The 22,535-nt window shown below is 37.2% G+C and overlaps 1 protein-coding gene across 3 annotated transcripts in view; it reads right to left on the minus strand.

The window, feature by feature from the left end:
* The window catches only part of UGGT2 (UDP-glucose glycoprotein glucosyltransferase 2), a 188,535-nt gene that overhangs the window by 48,157 nt on the left and 117,843 nt on the right, over positions 1-22,535 (minus strand). For all 3 annotated transcript variants that reach the window (XM_045055129.1, XM_011280607.4, XM_045055130.1), the window contains 4 exons: positions 18,611-18,817; positions 13,690-13,821; positions 8,653-8,777; positions 2,863-2,958 (listed from right to left, as the gene is read on the minus strand). In XM_045055129.1, the coding sequence (XP_044911064.1) occupies positions 2,863-2,958; positions 8,653-8,777; positions 13,690-13,821; positions 18,611-18,817 (560 nt within the window). The remainder of the gene's footprint in view (positions 1-2,862; positions 2,959-8,652; positions 8,778-13,689; positions 13,822-18,610; positions 18,818-22,535) is intronic.

The raw sequence follows: 22,535 nt of genomic DNA on the forward strand, positions 1-22,535 counted from the left end.
CATGACCATTTTCTGAGCAAAATCCTGAGCCTATTAGTAGGTATTACATTGACTAATCTAAGAATGGAAGCAGCACATCTCTTTTCCCATACAATATTAACAAAAAGATGCTAATTCCACCTACACCACCTTTTTAAGGCAATGGATGTGTATTCAATTGCCAAGAAACTAGTGTTACACTTTATGCCATTAGCAAGGAAGAATGATGTCAAGTGCACTGACAGTCAATAATTATTAAAAGCTTACGTCAAAGAGAGCAATGAAGGTTGGCTTGAGGTAGGTATGTGCAGCCCTTCAAGTCTTAGGGATAAACTAAGCACATTTCAAACAGGCCACCGCAGCAGGAAGATGCTCAGCCAATATCATATCCATTCCATGCAGAGATGTTCTACTGAATTAAGTCTGTTATGATGTTATTAGTTTGTATATAAAGACAGGTCAAGCCACCCATCTTAAAAGATGTTGAAGACACTATTCGTTCTATAGTATTCCCTCCGCAAAGATTTCTCAGAGAATTTCTGTGTCCTCCCTCTTCTAAAAACAGTTACATTTCGAGGGTTGATGGGGGGTGGGAGATGGGTATTAAGGAGGGCACCTGTTGGAATGAGCACTGGGTGTTGTATGGAAACCAATTTGACAATAAATTTCATATTAAAAATAATAATAACAAAAATAAATAAATACAGTTACATTTCACCTGAACAACTCCTCTGTTTCCATCGTGGACTTCATGAACCATGTAAACTGGAAAGCTTACAGTGAAACTTGGGGTGTGCTCATGGCAGGCAGAAAGAACGGCCATCCGCCTTGCAACCTCCTTTCCTTCCTGCTTGCACTGTGAGCTCCAAGCTCCAGCATCAATAGCCTCAGAGGGACTGCTTAACCAGCTCCTACAATTGTGTAAGGTCGAACCCTACAACAATTCTTTTATAAATGAATAATGAGTTCTCATCTACACAACCTCCACATGTGTATGCGCACATGTGCGCGCGCGCACACACACATTAACAGCATTCCAACTGCTCTGATTAAGCCCTGCTTGTACAGTCCAGCATTGCTAATGTGCTTCTCTCTACCTTTCCTAGGCTTCCAACACAGAATCCAACAAAGTCATTCTTCCTTCATTAAATTAATACCTTCACTTAGGTTATCATTAAGTTTTGCTGACCTGGATCCTACTTAAGGCAGGTATTCACATCTCTCCCCAGATTAAGAGGAGTTGATTTTATGGTTTAACTTTCAGGTCTAATCTTCTTTCTCTTATTTCCAAGTATCATTATTTGTGTAACAAATACACATAATAGCTGCAATGCATTGAATATTTATTATATTCACGGCAGCAGGCCTGAGTCTCATAAAACCCTGGAAGGGTAGAACTCGACACCCGCATTTTATAGATTAAGAAACTGAAGCTACGAGAAGTCACAGGGCCATGGTAGACTGGGATTCAAAAACTGGGTTTTTTGGACAAGAAAGCTCATGCTATGCTACACAACCAATGTTGACCCAGATGAATTTATCAGCATGGGTAAGCACATAGAAAACAAAAGTTAAATGCCTAAAGTATATACATGAACTCAGAAAATGGCAAATTATCTTATCTGCATGTTATAGAAGGCAGGCATTAGGTATTACTGTATAAACAGAGATGCACATCAATATGTACATACTGCATATCCATTTATACATTTTTATAAATAACAGAAAAAATTGGAGAATTGCAAACCAATATCAAAAAGTCACATCATACCTTCTGTCTATATAAAATAAGGCAGTAGGCTTAAAAGCAACAGATGCATTGAGAGATTTGAAAGTTAGAGAAATTGAAAGTTAGAGAAAGGGAGCTGAAACTAACTGACAATAAACTATAAAAATCAGTTGTTTCAGACATTTAACACGGGAGTAAATAAGTTCCAAACAAATCAAAATTCCTAAGTACAATATAGCTTAACAGAGCAGTCTAGTGACTAATGTTTACAGTGATGGTTTTGAGTAATTTGTGTTAAATTATTTCAGCACATGGCATTTAGAAGTCAAAGAAGTTTGTAAAAAGAATTCCCGTAGAAAAGAGGGGCACCTGGGTGGCTCAGTCGGTTGAGCATTTGATTCTTGATTTAGGCTCAGATCATGATCCCGGGGTAGTGGGATTGAGCCCCGTGTCAGGCTCCACACTCACTGTGGAGTCTGCTTAAGATTCTTCCTCTCTCTCCCTCTGTCCCTCTCCCCAGCTCTTGTGCTATCTAAAATAATAATAAACACTTACAAGTATTGAATCTTAGTTATCTGAAAAAAAATAAAATAAAAAAATAAAACTTCCTTCCCAACAGTGCTCCTTTCTTTAGAAAGTTATTTTCCCTGAGTATACAACTGCACATGTGTAAAGACCTCTTGAAAGTCAGACTTCCTGGAGCTACAGCACGTATTACCATCTAGTGGTACACATGAGCAATGTAAGATTGCATCTACCATAAAATCAGAAAACTTACAAGGTACTCTCAGCCATCATGAGTCTATGTTAAGGTATTCATCTCAGTTGGGTTTTATAGGAGCACTGATTAGAAAAAGATCACACAATGAAACATGTCTATAGGTTAATTATATAATGTCTATTTTTTCCTCCAATTCTATGCGGTCCCTAATTAAAAACAACAGAAAAGGTTCCCTTCGGGGGAAACAGATAATTGTATGTAAGTAGACAGAGCTTGATGAATTTCATTTCAAATATCTTAGAGCTGCAATTTCTTTTCCTAATCTTGTCAAATACATTTCTTCTCTAAAAATTTTTAATTTGCTCTAAATTTTGCTATAAGTGGAAACCATAACTGAGTAAAGGATACAGTGACAGAAAATATATATTCTTACCTGTGATTCTCTCTAAGAAATGTGATATCATACCGAGATTCACGTTTAGGCAAAGAGGAAATAAGGGCATCAGCTTTCATAACAAGGTCACTCATGCTAGGTAAACAAGATAAACAACAGATGAGTTTTTCTGAGGAGAAAGGTCCATATTTCATGTCACAATTAATGCCCTGAGAAATGGAAATTTAATGTAAAATATCTCCAATAGACAAGCTTTATATAAATGACTTTTCTTCCAAATTTGTAAGTAGAATTTGTCAGTTTTTTTAAAAACTTATTTTGAGAGAGAGCAAGCATGGGGGCGGGGAGAGGGAAGGAGAGGGAGGGAGAGGGGGGGAGAGGGAAGGAGAGGGAGGGAGAGGGAGGGAGAGGGAGGGAGAGGGAGGGGTGGGGAGAGAGAGAGAGAGAGAGAGAGAGAGAGAGAGAGAGAGAGAGAGAGAGAGAGAAAATCCCAAGCGGTGTCCACGCTGTCAGCACAGAGTTCAACGTAGGGCTTGACCTCATGAACCGTAAGAGATCATGACCTGAACCAAAACCAAGAGTCGGATGTTTAGCCGACTGAGCCACCCAGATGCCCCTAGAATTTGTCAGTTTAAAGATGACTGCTGCTTTAAAAACCATCCTTTTTTTTTTTTATCATTGACATGATCTTTAAACACTTATAAGTAGTGTTCTTAACAGTGCCTGTAAGGATACGGTGCGTCATTCAATTCAAGGCAATATTTGCTGAGTGCTGGTTACGTGTTCAAGCACTGGAGCCCACCCAGGAAAGAAAGAAGGGCAGGAAGAACAAAAGGGAGAATTTCCAAAATAACTAAGAAGTCCAGACTTGTATGGTCACAAATTAGTTTGAAAACTAATTACGACTGCATAAAACAAATACCTAGATTAAACATAACCGAATTTGAAAATCCATGCCAGAGGAAATGTATTATATGTTCACTGATACATTGGGGCAGAAAATGTTGGCTAAACTTTAAGGAAAGTTTTTGAAAAGAAAGAAACAAGAAAAGAAACGATAAGCACTTCTTTTTTATAAAGAAATTCAGATGCAGAGTTGAGAACTTGTATCTCTCTACTATATCAGCTTTGACTACAAGGTTCTGACATGTAGGACTTCACATTCCTTCTATTTGTATTACACACCATATCTTTCACAGAGCATTGCTTAATGACCAGTTAATAAACCTGTTAAAAAAATTTTTTTTTTACATTTATTTATTTTTGAGAGACAGAGAGAGACAGAGCATGAGCAGGGGAGGGGCAGAGAGAGAGGGAGACACAAAATTGGAAGCAGGCTCCAAGCTGTCAGCACAGAGCCTGATGTGGGGCTCGAACTCACAAACCGCGAGTTCGTGACCTGAAGTCGGACACTTAACCGACTGAGCCATCCAATAAGCCTGTTTTAAATGAGTAAATTAATCAAAATCATAATCTCTATTCCTAAACTCCCTCAAAGGTATTTATTAGCCACATAATCTCTAATATGTGAAATTGTAGACACAATGGAGGAAATATGGTTAAACATGCTCCCCATGTTTCAAGGAGACCATATGCACTAAGAGAAGAGGAAATGAGGAAAGGGAAAATTGGGGGCCCCAAACAGCCTTTTTGTAGATTCTCTCAATTCTCTCTTTTTGCAAAATACTCTGAACTGCAGAAGGGAACATGCACGAGAAGGTCAGCACCTCCTGTCTAAGGAGTGGAGATGGTCTCCGAGCAGAGCAGGCAGTAATCACTCTGCTCCAGAAACAGGTGTCACGTGCTCCCCCAGCAATGGTTCCAAGGACTCTGTCTTTTGCACCCAGAGTTCCACCTTCCTAGGTAGCTAACTCTTGGGAGACATGAAAATAAGGACGCATATCTTAAACATATGTTCACATTTAAGCATATATGCATTTATTCTAACCACAACATGACGTGTTTAGCATTATGTGTGTGCATGCAATGACTTCAGACAATTAGAGGGGATGTTCTTATAGTTTAGTGTTGGTTTTTGTTGTTTCGGTGGTGGTTTTGGTCTGAAATCCACCTCTAAAGTGGCTGAAATAGCTTCCCAAACCTATTTAAAACTATTTTTTGCCAGATCAGATTAAAAAAATTCGTTCTGAAATGTTAACGATATTTTCACAAAATTCAGTATGACTTATATGCTTTCCAACATAAGCTAGACCTAAATTATTTAACCAAAAATAACTTTTTTTGCTTTTTAAAGTTTTCTTTTTAAAATATCCACTTGAAAATAACTGTGGATATTATCTCTTTACTGCAGAAATGCCCTTACACTTTCCTACTTTATTTATAGTTTTCTATGTTAACATCATTTCCTAAATGATGAATTACTTCCTAAAGGAACAGATTAAGCAAGGACATCCATTTCATCCGAATCAGAATTCTGTATTTAAGACTAAGAATCAGAATTTTTAGTTCTGGCAGGAAGCCTAGTAGTATGCCATAAGATGTGTGGGTACACTGAAAGTAAATGGAAAAAGATAAAACAGAAAAGCATTAACCAAAAAGAATGTTGATGTGGCTTAAATACGAGACCCCACAGACTTTAAGACAAAATTATAGCAAAAGGAGTAATATATAATGATAAAAGGAACAATTCACTAGAAACATAATTCTGAATCAGAGTATATATAACTATAGCTCAAAATATTTAGAATAAAATTTGACAAAGTTGCAAGAATTAAATGACAGATCCATAATCATCATTGCAGTGTTTTAACAAACTTCATCTAGTAACTGACAGATAAAGAATAATTCAGTATTTCGATGGTTGGAAAAAAAATAGCATGTTCAAAATAATAAATGTGTAAAATCTTCCACACAATTAGAGAATAAGCCTTAAAAAAATCAGGCATGGAACAATGATAAAGATTAACGCTGTCTCACAAAATTTGTAGAAATAAATACCAAATAATTGATTTTCATAAACCATGTTCTCTAATCAGAGTTCAAAAACAAACTGGAAATCAATTAATAACACACTGTGCCACTTAAAATTTTTAAAATGCATCTTATTCATTTATTTATTCAATAAAGATTTACTGGATGTCTAACAAGATCTAGGCACAATTCCATATAAGGAAGATAACAATGATAAAATGGACAAGGAGTTTGCCTTCATGAAGAAGACACTATAAATATTTCAAAACATCTTAACAAGCAAATGTTAAAAAACCCAGAAATCTGAACATGTTAGCAATGAATCATAATGAAGCATTTATATATCACAACTTATGTGATACAGCTAAATAGAGTTTAGAAAGACACTTTTAAGCCTGTAATTTAAGGGTATGTAAGGAAAAAAAATGTGATATTAAAAAGCTTAGAGCCCAACTTGAGAAGTTTATGAAAGAGAACAGATGAAAAAAATAGTAAAAACTGAAACTGATAAAAACAATCAAAACAATTAAGAGCCTGCCAGGTCCTAAATCTACATATATGAAAAGTAAAACAGTAAAATAAGTCTATCCTAAATTAAGCAAACTAGAACCAGAGAAAGGCCAACAGGAGATGTTTTAAAAGCTAGAAGTTAAAGTACGAAGCTGTTACAATTCACAAATGACATGAGCGTCTAACATCAGATAAAATGTTACAAAAAATAAGAGAGTTGAGCAAGGAAGATCAATATAGAATTTATTATTTATTATTTATTATAGAATTTATTATTATTCCTGTAATTTAGCAATAAACAATTTGAAAATATAAAGTACACTATTTATAATATGGGCTAAAAGTATAAAGTACAAGGGAATAAATCTAAAACTACATGTGTAAAAACTCATGGGGAAAAAACGGAAGCTTCACCAAAGGACCCAAAAGGAACACTAAGTAAGTGTGTCAAACTATCTACCTACATATTCTTATATACATATGTTTATATATAAATCATATACCACAAATAAATTGTATGCCAGATACATCAGTTATATACCTATATGTTATTTTATATGTTTTATATATTATACATTCATATAGCCATAAACAATATATGTATATATTTAACAGATGAGATAATTTAATATTATATAAAGATGGCAATTCTTAAACTAATCTATAAATTCACGGAAATTCTCATAAAAATTCCAGGACAGTTTTTTGTAGAACTTGTTATGCTGGTTCTAATTACATTTATGTGGAAAAACAAGTAGCAAAAAACAATTGATGCAATTTTGAAGAAGAGACAGAAGAGAAAATTTTTGCTATTATCAAAATTTATTATAAGGCTGTGGTAACTGGAGTGTGGGACTGGCATGAGACAGCATACCAGTGGAACAATATAAAGATCTAAGAAGAATTAAGGACATGAGCTCAGGTCATGATCTCAGTTCATGGGATCGAGCCCTGCATGGGGCTCTGTGCTGACAGTGCAGATCAGCCCCTCCTCTGCTCACTCACACATACACACTCTCTCTCAAAATAAATAAATACTTTTTTAAAAATCCAAGAAGAACTAAAGATATAAACCAATAAAAAAGCAAAACGGTAAAACTTTTAGAAGACAATAAAGGAGAATATCTTTATGAACGCAGACTAGAAAAAAATTCTTATACATCCTACAGATACACACACACACACACACACACACACACTCACTCACTCCCTCCCTCCCTCCCTCCCTCACTCACACACAGAGACCACAGACAAACCATGACAGAAAAATCCTGATAATGTTTTGACATTAAAATAAAAATCATCTATGTATTTGGTAAAAAATTGCAATAAAAAAGTAAATAGTCATGTCACAAACTAGAATATAATATTTGTAACACATATAACTGATAAAGATTAGTATACAGAATCACAGAGAATATGTTTATAGATCATTAAAAGAAGAAAAAAAGCCCAACAGATAACTGAGCAAAAGACACGAACAGGTATTTTACAGAAGGGTAAATGTGAATGAAAATAATCGTATGAGAAGATACTTGACTTTACTAAGAGTCAAAGAAATGCAAAGTAAAACAAGCCACAATTTCACATCCACCAGACAGAGAAAATGATCAAGTCAGACAACTCCAGGTATTGGTAAGAACCCGTGGAAACAGAACTTTCACCTTTCTGGTGGGAGTGTTAATTGCTGCAATGACTTTAAAGGGTATTTAACAATATCTGGTAAGGCTGAAGACATGTACACCCTACAACCCAACTGCAACACTCCTGTGCTCTAGAGAAACTCACACTGCACAAGGAGACACTGAAAGCCGGTTCACTCCAGCACTTCTGTAACAGTAAAAACACTAAAGCCAAGTTCACTGTACCTCAGTAATGGACTGCATAAACGAGCTACAGCATACTCATTAAACACCGAAAAGGAATTAAAATGAACTGCGTACATGAACCTGGATGAAGCTCCAGAGGAAGTAGAGTGCAGAGGAACCTACAGGAAACAGAGTTTCTCTATAAAAGTCAGGCATTCGACCCAAACAACACTGCTCATGGATATTCAGAAATGAAGCAAAGTATAAATATGAGTATGGAATCATGCACACAGCATTTAGGAAAATGGTTACTTCTCAGGGAGGATGGAGACTGTGTAGGTGGGTAAGAAACAAAGAGGACAGTGAGATCCAAGGCAAATAAAACAAACCATTAACATGTACAGTTTGGTGGTGGTGAGTATGTGGATGTCCTTTATTATCATTTTTAAATATTCTCTACATATCGCTTATATCTTCAATTGTGTACATATTTGAAATATTTTCTATTCTTAAAAAGAAAAAATAAGATGCAAAATAGCACATCCTGAAATGAATTTCTCTTATGATTTTAAATACTTACTTCTTTGAGCTGATTTTCATATTTTCAACAACGCCTTTAATTTTCTCTACTAAATTAGTAAATGTTATCTTTTCCAAGAAGTAAAAATCTTCTGTATAGAAATTTTCATCTAAAGGTCCTAAGAACTTAAAATAAAAGTAGTTTTATTATTGTATACCTTCTAGAAGATAACAGTTTGGGACAAATATTTTCTCATCAAATAGATATTTAAACAACAACCGATTACCGATTAAACAGACGGTGGCGATCAATCCCACCACGTACTAAATCTACCGGGAGACAAAGAGAAAAAGGTTTTCTCACTTTCATATTACAAGTAACATTTGCATAAACACCAATATCTAACTGACAAAATAGAAAAGTAGTAAATTATTTCCATTAGAAAGTTTTACTTTGAAACATAATGCTTTCAAAAACCTAAGGCTTTTCATTCTAAGGTAAATTATGAAACGGTCTGTATTTCATGAGTCTTTTATTTTCAATTTGCTTTTCCATTCATCTATCAATTGTGGCCTACATGACGTAGATATGAATTAATACATAAGCAAGGCATAAACGAGCAAAAAACCAAAGACAAATCACATAATCACTTAAACATACCAACCCATCTTCATGTAACTGATGCTGTATAAATGGTTTGGACCACAGTAAGGTCATGTATGCAAGTCGGCTGTGAACCAGTTAACTCTAGAGGAGGAGTTGTCAAATTGTCACATGCCTAATTTCGAAATTAATCCATGCAACATCATCATATTAGAATGCAAGCACCAATGTAGAAGGTGAGCCTGACAGTCTTATGCCCTAAACACTTACACTTAATGACAACCACAAAGTATAGCATCCAGAATCCTTTTTTTCTTGGTAAACAGACCAGAATTAAATGGTTGTAGCAGACTTTCTCACTCCCTCGACTGCTTCATCTGCTTCTGCAATTAATATTTTTCTAAAAATGAATGAGGTATAGTTCTTGAATTTTTTATTATTTGCTCATATCACAGGTGATATTAGCTGGGATGTTAGCATTCCAACTAAACAAATATCATGTTTCACCCTTAAACATATAAAACGGGCTCTTCAAAATGAAAAAATGGATACCATAAAACTAAAAGTACACATAGAAACATTTCATTGCCTTAAGATTTGGTATCACTTTTGAGATACTTTGAAAGCACTTTCAATGTTATATTTTATGGACTATGAATAGGAGGCCTGGAAAATAGCTGAATTTTATCTGTACCACCTCTATTGATTTGAGCAGTTTTGTTAATAACTCAGAAAAAGGAAATATAATCTCGAATTATTTTCTTAAGGGGTTAATTAGATTGGCTCTCTTCATTGATTAAATTCACCAGAGAACTGGCTCTATTTCACCTATGTGAGTGCAGTGTGAAACAGCTAGGAGAAACTTGATTCTTGTGGGATAAAGTAACATAAACAGTATAAAATCACATAATGTCTAAGTTGGGAAAAGGAACACTGAACTTGAAAATCATGTACAAACATAATAAAATGTATCTGGTGCTTCCATCTTCTTTACAACATTTTGGAAATGTGATTTTTCAGTTATACGGAATAACTGTTGTAACAGAAATGCATTACCTCTGACAGCTCATTAAAATTTTAGAAAACTCTGTTAGAATGTTCATCCACACACTGAGCTTTATAAAAATCTCTCTCCACTCATGGACATCTCAGTATGATTCTATATTGACTCTCTCATCAAGTGTAACACAAATCAGGTCTACAAATGTACCCACTATTTCTCATGACAGCCTTCAAATATTTAAAGAGAAAACAGGAATTAATATTTACTGAAAATCTGCTCTGTGTCTGGGGCTGTTTTATGTGCTTTACCTATAAAAGTATATTTAATCTCTGACAACTCTGTAAAATAGACCATCACCATTCCCACTGTCCAAATGATATTTCTCAACCAAGTCTCATAGAAGTCATATAATTAATTAATTAATGGTGAAATGGAATTCAAACAGAGATTTGTTTGGCTAAAAAAAAAAAAAAATAACAAAAAAGGCCCTGCTTCTCTACTGCCTGCTACGCCGTCTTTCGCCAATTTGTAAACATGTAGGTTAATGACAATAGATCTGTTATAATTATAGTGGCAGTATTAGAGTTTTATTTAATACTAAAAATAAATGCATTTTTAATTCTTCAGCATATTAGTAAGAAAGTATGAGATAATCACCACCCCCCAGTTTTGATCATTCATAAACAACCTGAGTATGTTCCAATTCTAACAAACATTTGGACAGGTTCACGATGAAGGCTGATTCTAAAATGTCAGATTTCAAGCATTAAACGATCTGGCTGAGAGTTGTACCTATCTGCTGCAATTGCTGTGACTACTGTGCTTTAAAGCCTCACTCTGAGAGTAACAAGCTAAGTATAACATTACACAGCTCTAAGCCACAGTACTTGCTTTCAGATACATTATACTTTTCTATTCAAATTACAGTTCCATAAATTAAAAAAATAAAATTATGATTTTCTACTAATCAACGCAAAAGCCAACATAATTTAACTTAATATCTACCTCCAGCCCCAACCTCTTCCCTGAATTCAACTCATATGCTCAAGTGTCAGCCCAAGAGCAGGCACAGGACCAGAACTGGCCACTGAACTCTTCCTACATCCGGAACTGAATTTCCATCTTCCCTCCCCTTCCACTCGTCCTGAGCAGCCTCACTTTGCCAGTAACCCGGTTCTCTCCATCCCACCCCAAGTCTGTCAGTAATTCAGGTCCACTCTTCCTCCACGATACATCCCTCACTTCCTCCTCCAGGGCCATTCCAGTCCAAGTCACCATCAGCTCTCACGTGGACTACTTAACTAGCTCCTGACTGCTCTCCTGATGCCCTATGTTTTATTCTCTATTGAACAGCCACTAGAGATGCGCAAAGAAGACATAAGTCAGACCATGTCAGTCCTCTGCCCAGAACTAAACTTCACAACTCACTCACAGTAGAGCAGGAGTCCTTACACTGTCCTGAAACCCTATGGGATCTGGTCGGCAGCTACTTTTCTGAAGCTTCTCTTCTGACTACTCTCTGTACTGGCTATTTCTAGGACACAGTGATCATCTCACCTCAGGACCTTTGTACTCACTGTTCCCTCAATCTAGAACATTCCTCTTGCACATATTCCACTCGGCTTGCTTTACCCCCCCCACCCCCCTCCCTGCCTCCTCTGGCTCTCTCCAAATGGCACCTTATCAATAAGGATGCTACTTGTTAGGTGTCACTGCCCACCAAAATATAAACTTCATGAAAACAAGTTTGTTCACTACTATACTCTCAGAACCTAGAAGATTGATCACAGCAGGTGCAAAATTAGAATCTGAATATTTTTGTCAATTTCAAGGAAGATGAAGTGAAACAATTATTCTAGGAGAAATAAGGTAAATATAACTATAACATTTGCTATCGATAACATGGGTAATATGTGAATTACATTAAATAACAGCAAAGAAAACATAGGGTAGCCTTTCCACAACATATAATCAAAAGGCAAGGTACTAAATACAGCTAGTGTAATTTTTTTCCTTCCTTCACCCCTTACAGTGCTGGACAGAGCCATATACTGCAAAACTGTTCTAAAAAGCTACATTTCCTCCCCAAACAACTGTTAAAAATAAAAAGCAATGACATTACTGGGCTTCCACAAACCTTGCTTATCAAATTCACAAATACTGTGTATTAATGCAATAAATGGCAACCATTGTCACCAATTTATAAAACAGCACCATACAAAGATGAACACTTAAATACAATTAGCCTGAAACCTGTTACATTGAAGCAGATACATTTGATCTGCAGAGGCTTGTGGATGTGAGACCCTCACTACTCTCCAGTTCCTAGTCTTTATAGAGTCAGATAAGAAAAAAATGAGCATAATTTTCAGGGAAAATGATAGGGGAATAAAACATTAGATAAAGAGAGCTTCACCTAGAAATGTAGAAAACAAAAACGTTAAGAGCGCACTAGACCTTGGAAGACAATTTGGGTTATATAATTTGGTAGTTCAAACAGAGGATGCCAAACATTTTGCATTAGTTGATTTCTTTCTTTTTTTTTTTTTAACGTTTATTTATTTTTGAGACAGAGAGAGACAGAGCATGAACAGGGGAGGGGCAGAGAGAGAGGGAGACACAGAATCTGAAACGGGCTCCAGGCTCTGAGCTGTCAGCACAGAGACCGACGCGGGGCTCGAACCCACGGACCGTGAGATCATGACCTGAGCCGAGGTCGGACGCCTAACCGACTGAGCCACCCAGGCGCCCCGTAGTTGATTTCTTAATAAATCTATGCACCAGATTCAACTTTTTAAAACTTAAATCATTACTGAGAAAACAAGATTCTCATACTCAAAAAATATTAAGTAGATATTATTAATTTTGTAGGTCTATAAAGACCTCTCTAATAAGAAAATGTTTCCGATATACCAAGAGAAAAAAAGTGTGATATAAAATTTTATACATACATGTATATAACAGGATTAAATTATGTATTTTTACAAACCAGACATGCCTATGTAGGGTACAGAAAAGGATTAGAAGGTAAAACAATAAACTATGAATAACCAATTTCATTAGGAGGGTTGAAGTAAGTGATTTTTCTTATAGATTTTAATGATTACATTAATAACTATGACTTTATATTTCAAAAATAACAATTCGGTACTTATGGAAGTTAACACAGTCAATTGTAGAGAAAAGCGACAAGAAGAAAAAGACATCACAACGTACTTTCCACATCTACAGCAACAGTGGCTCTTAGTCGCAATGTTGTAGTAGTTGTTCTAATCCTTACATTAGAACACAGCAACAGCTGTTCCCATACAAACGCTCTTTCACACCACATTCGGTGCGTCCATCCCTGGGGGAAGGGGTGGGACCACGGGCAGTTTATGCTGACCCCTGTCCACTGTGTCCAGCACAGGAGCCGCATCTCCTGCGTGTTGTGACAGGCCCCCAGGTCACGGGTCAGTGAGAAAAAGCGAGCAATTGCGTTTTCTACTTACTTTCCCATTGCTGACAACACCTATTTCTCCAGGACGAATTTTAAGTACATCTTGACAGAACAGCTGATGAGTTCGGAAAATATTCACTCCAATGGTATTATATTTTTTCTGAAAAGCGTTCTTATCCATCCCCTAAACCATAAATTAAGAAGGATGAAATTAACAAGAGAAATATAGCAAATCATTTTTTATTTAAAAAAAATTTTAACACTTATTTTTGAGAGAGACACAGAGTGTGAGCAGGGGAGGGGCAGTGAGAGAGGGAGACACAGAATCCGAAGCAGGCTCCAGGCTCTGAGCTGTCCACACAGAGCCTGACGTGGGGCTCAAACTCACAGACAGTGAGATCATGACCTGAGCCGATGTCGGACTATTAACTGACTGAGCCAACCAGGTGCCCCAGCAAATCATTTTAACAAAGACTACTTTAATATATTAATGCAAAATTTGAAATTATTCTAAATTTTGATTTAAAAAGCACTATTTTCATCTGAAACTACATTTTATTTTATTTAAATTTAACTTTATTTTTTATTTTTTAAAATTTACATCCAAATTAGTATATAGTGAAGCAATGATTTCAGTAGATTCCTTACCCATTTAACCCATCCTACCTCCCACAACCCCTCCAGCAACCCTCAGTTTGTTCTCCATATTTATGAGTCTCTTTTGCTTTGTCCCCCTCCCTGTTTTTATATTATTTTTGTTTCCTTTCCCTTATGTTCATCTGTTTTGTCTCTTAAAGTCCTCATATGAGTGAAGTCATATGGTTTTTGTCTTTCTCTGACTAATTTCACTTAGCATAGTACCCTCCAGTTCCATCCATGTAGTTGCAAATGGCAAGATTTCATTCTTTTTGATTGCTGACTAATCCTCCATTGTGTGTGTGTATACATATATATATATATATATCTCACATTTTCTTTATCTGTTCATCCATCGATGGACATTTGGGTTCTTTCCTTTGGCTATTGTGGATAGTGCTGCTATAAACATGGGGGTGCATGTGTCCCTTCGAAACAGCACACCTGTGTCCCCTGGATAGACGCCTAGTAGTGCAATTGCTGGGTCGTAGGGTAGTTCTATTTTTAGTTTTTTGAGAAACCTCCATAATGTCGAAACTACATTTTAAAAAAGAATATTTCTTTGCCAAGCCAATTATAACATTTGTAAATCCTGTTACAAGTAGATATCACATGCCACATTCATTCTTTGAAGATTTCAGGTGGATTACTGACTAGTAATGCTAGGGAATATGCTAGGGAACACCAACTTAAATACAATTTATCATTAAAGAAATTAAACAAATGTTAATTAAATTCTGAACTCAGTACCCCATTTTGGTACCCTCAGTGAAAAAAAAAACAGTGTTTAAAATAGAAATACCCTATCACACCCCATTATACCAACCTCACAAAACCAATTCAGTAATAGTGCATTTTATTTCTGAAATATAAAAGTAATCCTTGGTGAGAGTCAAAAAATATATGGACATTCACAGAAAATAAACCACGAATAGCTTCTTCACATCTTCACACTAAGAAACACTCTCCATATCAGTACTTATCAAAGTTTAATGTGCAATCACCTGGAAGCCTTGTTGAAATGTAGTTTCTACTTCAGAAGATCCAAGGTGGGGCCTTAAATTCTGAATTTCTAGCAGGTTCCTGGTACACTCCCACGATGCTAGAAATGTTCCACTAAACAGTCCAATATGCCAGCCACAGCCATGGATGGTTACTGAGCACTTAAAACGTGGCTAGAATGACTGGAGCACTGAATTTAAATTTTAACTTAATTTTTTTTAAGTTTGTTTGTTTGTTTGCTTATTTATTTATTTAGAGAGGGAATGAGTGTGGGAGGGGCAGAGAAAGAGAGGGAGAGAGACAGAATCCCAAGCAGGCCTCCAGCTGTCAGCACAAAGTCTCACATGGGGCTCGATCTCATGAACGATGAGATCATGACCTGAACCAAAATCAAAAGCTGGATGCTTAAACAACTGGAATTTTAACTTGATTTTAAGTTTAAAAGAGCCACATGCAGCTAGTGGATACAGTATTGGACAGTGCAGCCTGAGATCCCACTTACATCCAAAATCTCCATCTCAATCATCCCCTCTGACCACAAACTCCTCAATTTCCAGCTCATCCAACCTAGTGTCACCATACCAACCGTTACCCAATCCCTTCTGTCCTCTGCCCCTACCACCTCGTTATTACCCATCACACCTCCCATAATTTCCTCCCGAGTTATACCTCAAAGGCCTTTACTGCAACACAAACTTGCCATGCTTAGATCCCTGGAATGCTTCCCTGAAGTCATATTCACCTGGCAAAACCTCAACTCTGTTTAAGCACGACTCTGCTTCCCCTGTAACTGGAACCAAAATAGTCTTAATACAGCTGGAAAAAAAGCTGCAACTAATAGCGACCTCACTTTCAGTTTATAGTTGTTAACATCTAGTGGGCCCTCAGAAACCCCCCCCCCCCACACTAATGTAGTTAATTCACTTTCTCTCTCTCAGAATAAGAGAAGAATATGTGGCATTTGCTCCTCTTCCCTCAAACCTCTAATAATATCTACTCTCACTCTAATACTTAGCGAATGACCTGAATTTCTTCTGAAAATGAAAATAATCAGAAGTCCTTTATCCTGCTACCACCAACTAAATCTACCCTTCTGCAGCCACGCTCATATATTCTGCCTTCTTTCCAGTAAAAATGGATGAATGGTTCCTTTTCTTAAGACCAACTGTAAACACCTGTCCAGGGGATCCCAGCACCTCTTATCTACTCAAGAACTCTGCTTCTTCTCTGCTCCCCTCCCTATCCTCCTTTCTCATTGTTTGGATGGACTGTCTCCATTAGCCTACAAAAAGTAACATCTCGCAAATTTAGAAAGTCTTGATGCCAAGTCCTTTTCTGGCTACAAAATATTTCTCTGTTCACGGGAAAATAAAGAGCTACCTATACTCACTATCTCTAATTCCTGATTTCCCATTCTCTTTTCCATCAAGTTTACTTTTATACCTACTACTCCACTGAAACTATTTCCATCAAAGTCACCAAAGACTACCTTAACAAGTAAATGGTCAATTATGAAGCCCAATTTCAGGAACATCTGCACAGTTGATCATTCTGTCCTTGAAATACTTTCTCCAACTGACTTTCAAGACACCATATTCTCCTGGTTATCTTCTTAACTTATGGCTGTTCCATCTGTCTCCTTTGCTGGATCATCCTTTTCTTGCATACCTCTATATGTTGGAATATTCCAGAGCTCCATTTTTTAGCCCCTCTTCCCTCACCCAACTCATTTTTGAGGTATCTCACCCAGTTTCTTGGTTTTAAATGATATATAATGTTGGTAACTCTCGAAGTGATGTACTCTAAAAATACCCTGATAACCCTGAGTTGATTTCAATACTCATTAACTCAACTGTCAACTCAACATCTCCCCTTGAATGTCCAACAGACAACTCCAACTTAACATGTACAGACTTAACGCTTGATCCTCTATGTGTCCAAATCTTCTCTTCATCTAGACTTTCCCATCTCAAAAAAAAGGCACCACCATTGATTCTAGCTGCTCAAGCTAAAATGTAAGGATGTTACCTTCACATATCACATACAATTGATCAGCTAATTCTGATTGTAACAAATATGTACCAATCACCTCACCATTCCCACCACTACTACCTAGTCCAAGATACCATTATGTCTTGTCTATATTATTGCAAAAACATTCCAATTGTTCATCCTATATCCACTCTTGTCTGCCTACTACAAAATTTCACATGGCATCCAGAGTCACCTTTTTAAGGGTTATTCACTTCTTCAAGATTCCTCAGTGGTTTCCCATTATACTCAGTTCCTTACCACGGCCTACAGATTCCTGAAATATCTGGGTTATGTTTCTGACCTCACCTCCTACTACTCTCCACATCACACCCCCTATTTTGCTCATGATGATCTTCTGCCTGCCTGTACCTCAAACCTGGAAAGATGGTCTCTGTGTCAGTCCTTTAGACTTACTGTGTTCCCGGATCTGGTACATTCTTCTCACAAATTTTCTCATTACATTCAGACCTCTGCTCAAACATAAGCTCTTTAAGAGATGCCTTCCCTGACCACTTCAGCTAAAAGAGCGTCCCTCAAACTATCTACCCTCTCATTTCTTTATATTTTTCCAGTACCATTTAGTTTGGTCTGCCTTTCCCACCACCGTGGAAGCTCCACAGGAGCACAGACTCAACATATCTGCCTTGTCCACAAGTATACCTCCCTTGTATGGCAGACAATCAATTGATATATTTTTTTTTAATTTTTTTTCCCACGTTTTTATTTATTTTTGGGACAGAGAGAGACAGAGCATGAACGGGGGAGGGGCAGAGTGAGAGGGAGACACAGAATCGGAAACAGGCTCCAGGCTCTGAGCCATCAGCCCAGAGCCCAACGCGGGGCTCGAACTCACGGACCGCGAGATCGTGACCTGGCTGAAGTCGGACGCTTAACCGACTGCGCCACCCAGGCGCCCCTCAATTGATATTTTTGAGTGGATTAACGGATCTTCTTTCTTGAGGATCATCTTCCATCTTTAGAATTTCCCTCATACTGGACCCTTCAGTGAACTACCTGAGTATGACTTACATAGCGCTTGAACTCTCGATCTTCACATACAAGTCCTAACTAGAATGCTATCAACTTCAAGGATCATACAGTAGTAGCAGAGATACATGAAATTTGGTTGCCTAAGTGCCTTGATGCAAAGTCACATCACTGTCTTTTCCCGTTGAAGGAATATTTATTATCCCCAATTGATTATACTTATTTATTGACATTTTTCAGTAGCATGACCACATTGGCTTATACATTCTAAAAATGCAACAGGTACTTCTTACTCCAAACAAATAGCCACTGACCTCAGTAAGGAATGTGTGAATTTTTTCTCCAGAGTAAATAGCTGTAGCAGTTTCTTCCTTCACCAGTTTCCTGAGAAAGTTTTTCAAAAAGCTGTTTTTCTGTGTAAGAAAAGCTGCCAAAATTCCTCTAGAAATAGCGGTGTTTTCTTCATTTATTTTCGATGTAGGATTATAAATAACTCCCAACCGACTATGAACACTTGTTTTCTGCAAAACACATTTATGGGTGGAAAAGATCGGTATCTCACATATCATTTTACAGCCGAACTTTTCTCTTTCCATTCGAGCTTGTTCACTTTAACACACAACAGCCCTCACTGCAGAGGTCTTTCTATGTGGATGGTACTGAACGTGTACCTACTGACATAGCCAGAAAACAGTCACTTTAGGAACTCCGACTGCTTCACCTCTTTGTATAACGAGTCTTTTAGGAGATACTTTAACCACTTTTTGTATGTGAAATAACACATATAAAACAATACACAAAACAAAAATGTAGAATTCAGTGAGTTAACCCATAAAACTATAACCCAGGTCGAGAAACAGAGCATTGCCAGCAACCCAAAGACGTCTCTCAGACACCCTGCCAATGTCTACACCTTTCCACTTTTCTAAAAACAACCACGATCCTGTTACTTATTTGTAGGATCATTCTTGCTTCTTCTTCTGGTTTATCACCTAAGTTTCATCATTAAACATTTAATCTATTTTGAGCTTCATATAATCATACAGTATATATTCTTTCCTGCCTTGTTTCCACTCAATGTAATGGTTGTGAGATTCATCAACACTGTTTTGTGTATCTTTAGTTGCTTTATTTTTTAGGACTGTATACATTTCCACTGTATGAATATACTCTTTTATACATTCTATTGATGCTGGACATTGAAATTTTTTTTCAGGTTGGTAGTGTACAAACAGAGCATGAAGAATACATCATCACTCATGAACATGCGGAAGCTGAATCTAATTAAGTCAGACATAGCTTCCAGTGTAGAGGAGATATAAGGGCTAAGGGACAAGTTAAAAATACTGTAAGGAAAAAAAAAAATCAGTGAAATTTGTAAGGTGGGATTTTTCCAAAAGGCAACCAGCTTGGTCTCTTTAAAAAGTCAATAGACAAAATGTGAATGGGACTGTTCTATAATAAAAGAAACTAATGAAACGTAACAATGAAACACGTTTAGATCCTAGCTTGAAAAAAGAAAAGACATCTTTGTGGGAACAATTTAATGCAGGCTTAGTACTAGCAATGGGATAGTGGTATTGCAGTTATGTAAAATATCCTAATTCTTAGAAAATGCATATTAAAATACTAAGGGATGACGTATGCTGATTTCTGTGACTTACTTTAAAATGTATGTACTTTAAAATATATGCTGATTTCTGTGACTTACTTTAAAATGCAGACTATTCTGCCCTTCCTCCCCACTAACAACAGATAATCAGATAAAACAAATGTGGCAAGATGTTAGAATTATAGAATCTAGGTGTTAGGTATATAAGTGTTCATTATGTTAGTCTCTTAAAGTTTGTGTAGCTATGAAAAGAAAACATGGTCTCCAAAAAACAGACTCAGAGAGAGATAAGGAGAGACCCCAGTGAGAGAAAGGCAAAAGTTAAAAGCAAGCGGGCTGAAATGAAAGTGAGAGAGGCTCAAAATATAATACCGGAAAGAATAAAAATAAGAATTGATACCGCAGATAATTCAATTAATGAACCAGATCAAGAGTTAGCAAATGACAGCCTGTGGGTGAAATCCCATCTGGAGCGTGTTTTTACATGGTCCTCCAGGCAAAAAAATGTGAGGTGGAATGAGAGATCGGCCATGGGTTTAACAGAGAGAGAGACTCAGAGAAGGAGAGAGATGAAAAGAGCTGTCCTGGGATCACACTCATCCCTGAGGTTCCAGAAAACTGCATCTGTGTTACAGTGGCCCCACTCAGGGTAATGAGAATGGGACAGGGGCACACTGAAGGCATTCCCTAAACAAATACTGCTAAATAAAAAGGTACTCTGACCCAGGGGCAACTGCTAGGAAGTCAAGTTTAAAAATAATATTAAAGTCCTTCTCGGCAGTCTGGAAGACCAAGCCAAAGGTTGAATCTTCTCAGGAGTCATCAGGGAAATTCCAAGATACTATTCCACTGTGAATGTGGGGCAAAATCATAAAATCTCTAACCTGGAAAGCAGCCTTTAAATCAAGCAGACATCCAACAGTAAAGCGTGAACATCTAACTGCCTGGGGGTATTTAAGTATGAACTTTGAACAATAATTGGCTTTTGCTGACTCAGAGGCAGTCTCCAGGAAACCAAGATCAAAGATAAAAACAAGGGAAAAAGTCTGAGCAGGAACATCAGAGAAAAACAATGAGAGGGAGATAGACTAGAGAGAGAGTTCAGTCATATCACTAAACAAACAAATGACCAAACAGTCCAGGTGATGAAGTGGTATGGGATCCAAATGTGCTCCAGTGTATTATCTAAAATGTTTGGTTTTCAGTAAAAGATTGAGATATGCAGTGAAAGAGGACAGTATGATTCATACTAAGGAAAAATACCAAGCATCAGAAACTATCTTTGAGGGACCTTAGATGATGGACTTAACAAACATACACGTATCTTCAAAGAACTAAAGGAAACCATGCTTAAAGAGTTAAAGGAAGGTACAACAACTTATTACACTGATGATAATAACAAAGCAATAGAAATTATAAAGAAGAACCAAATGGAAACTCTGGAATTGGAAAGTACAATCACTGAAATGAAAAATCCACTAGTGGGGTTCAATAGATTTGACTTGGCAGAAGGATCACTGAATTTAAAGATAAATCAACAGAGCTATAGTCTGAAAAATAGAATGTAAAAAGAACTAAAATGATCAGATTCTCAGAGAAATGTGGGACACCATTAAACATACCAATATGTGCATAATGGGAGAGCCACATACATTGGAACTACTGGGAAAAGGCAATCTGTCAGCCTCGCAAAGAACACACTACCAAAAATTCTTGAGAAGAGACAGAAGGCAGAGGTGATGTACTCCACAGACCTCAAACACCCCTTTTTGAATGTGCTGGTCTGCAGGGCTTGAATGAAGCCAGAATGTGTTCTGAGACTGCCTAACATGACATGAAAATTCTCCCAACTGATCTTATTATGTTTCGTCTAAAATGTATTAACTATTCTTGATGTGGTAGTGCCCCTCCAAGATGGCCCCCGATGATCCCTACTTCTTTATACTTGTGCTTCCATATTGTTCCTCCTCATACTGGATAGGAACGATCTGTGTCATCAATAGGATATTATGGAAGCACAGTGTGTGACTTTTGAGGCCAGATCATAAAACACACTGTAGCTTCTGTCTCTTTAGCACTCACTCTAGGGAAAGCCAGCTGTCACGTTGTGCGGACACTTAGCAATGCTAAAATGGGGTCTATGTGGCAACGGAATGAGATGTTCCGTGAAGAGCCAGTGACAAATTGAGGCCCCCTGCCAGCAGCCACGCAAGCCCTCTTAGCAGCTGATGCTCTGGTTCCAGTCAAGTCTTCAGACAACTGCTGCCAGAGTCCTGACTGCACCCTCACAAGAAACCCTGAGCCACAGCCACTCGGCCAAGTCACTCTTGAATTCTTATACCCCAGACACTCTGAGAAAATGTGTATTGTTTTTAAACCATTAAGTTATGGGGTAATTTGTTATCAGCACTAAATTTACACTTAGCTAATGCAAAACAAACAATTTCATAAAATACTTTGAGTTACGTTTTGTAGGTGTTTTTAATCTAGACAAACTTTTATGCTCCCTTAGAAATATGGAAGGTTATAGAAGAGTATTTTTAAAAAATGTTTATTTACCTTAATGAGAGAGAGTGTGAGTGGGGGAGGGACAGAGAGAGAGAGAGGTGGGGATAGGGGGTCCAGAG

This window comes from Felis catus, chromosome A1 (genome assembly GCF_018350175.1).
Source record: "Felis catus isolate Fca126 chromosome A1, F.catus_Fca126_mat1.0, whole genome shotgun sequence".
In the NCBI taxonomy this organism is placed as follows: Eukaryota; Metazoa; Chordata; class Mammalia; order Carnivora; family Felidae; genus Felis; species Felis catus.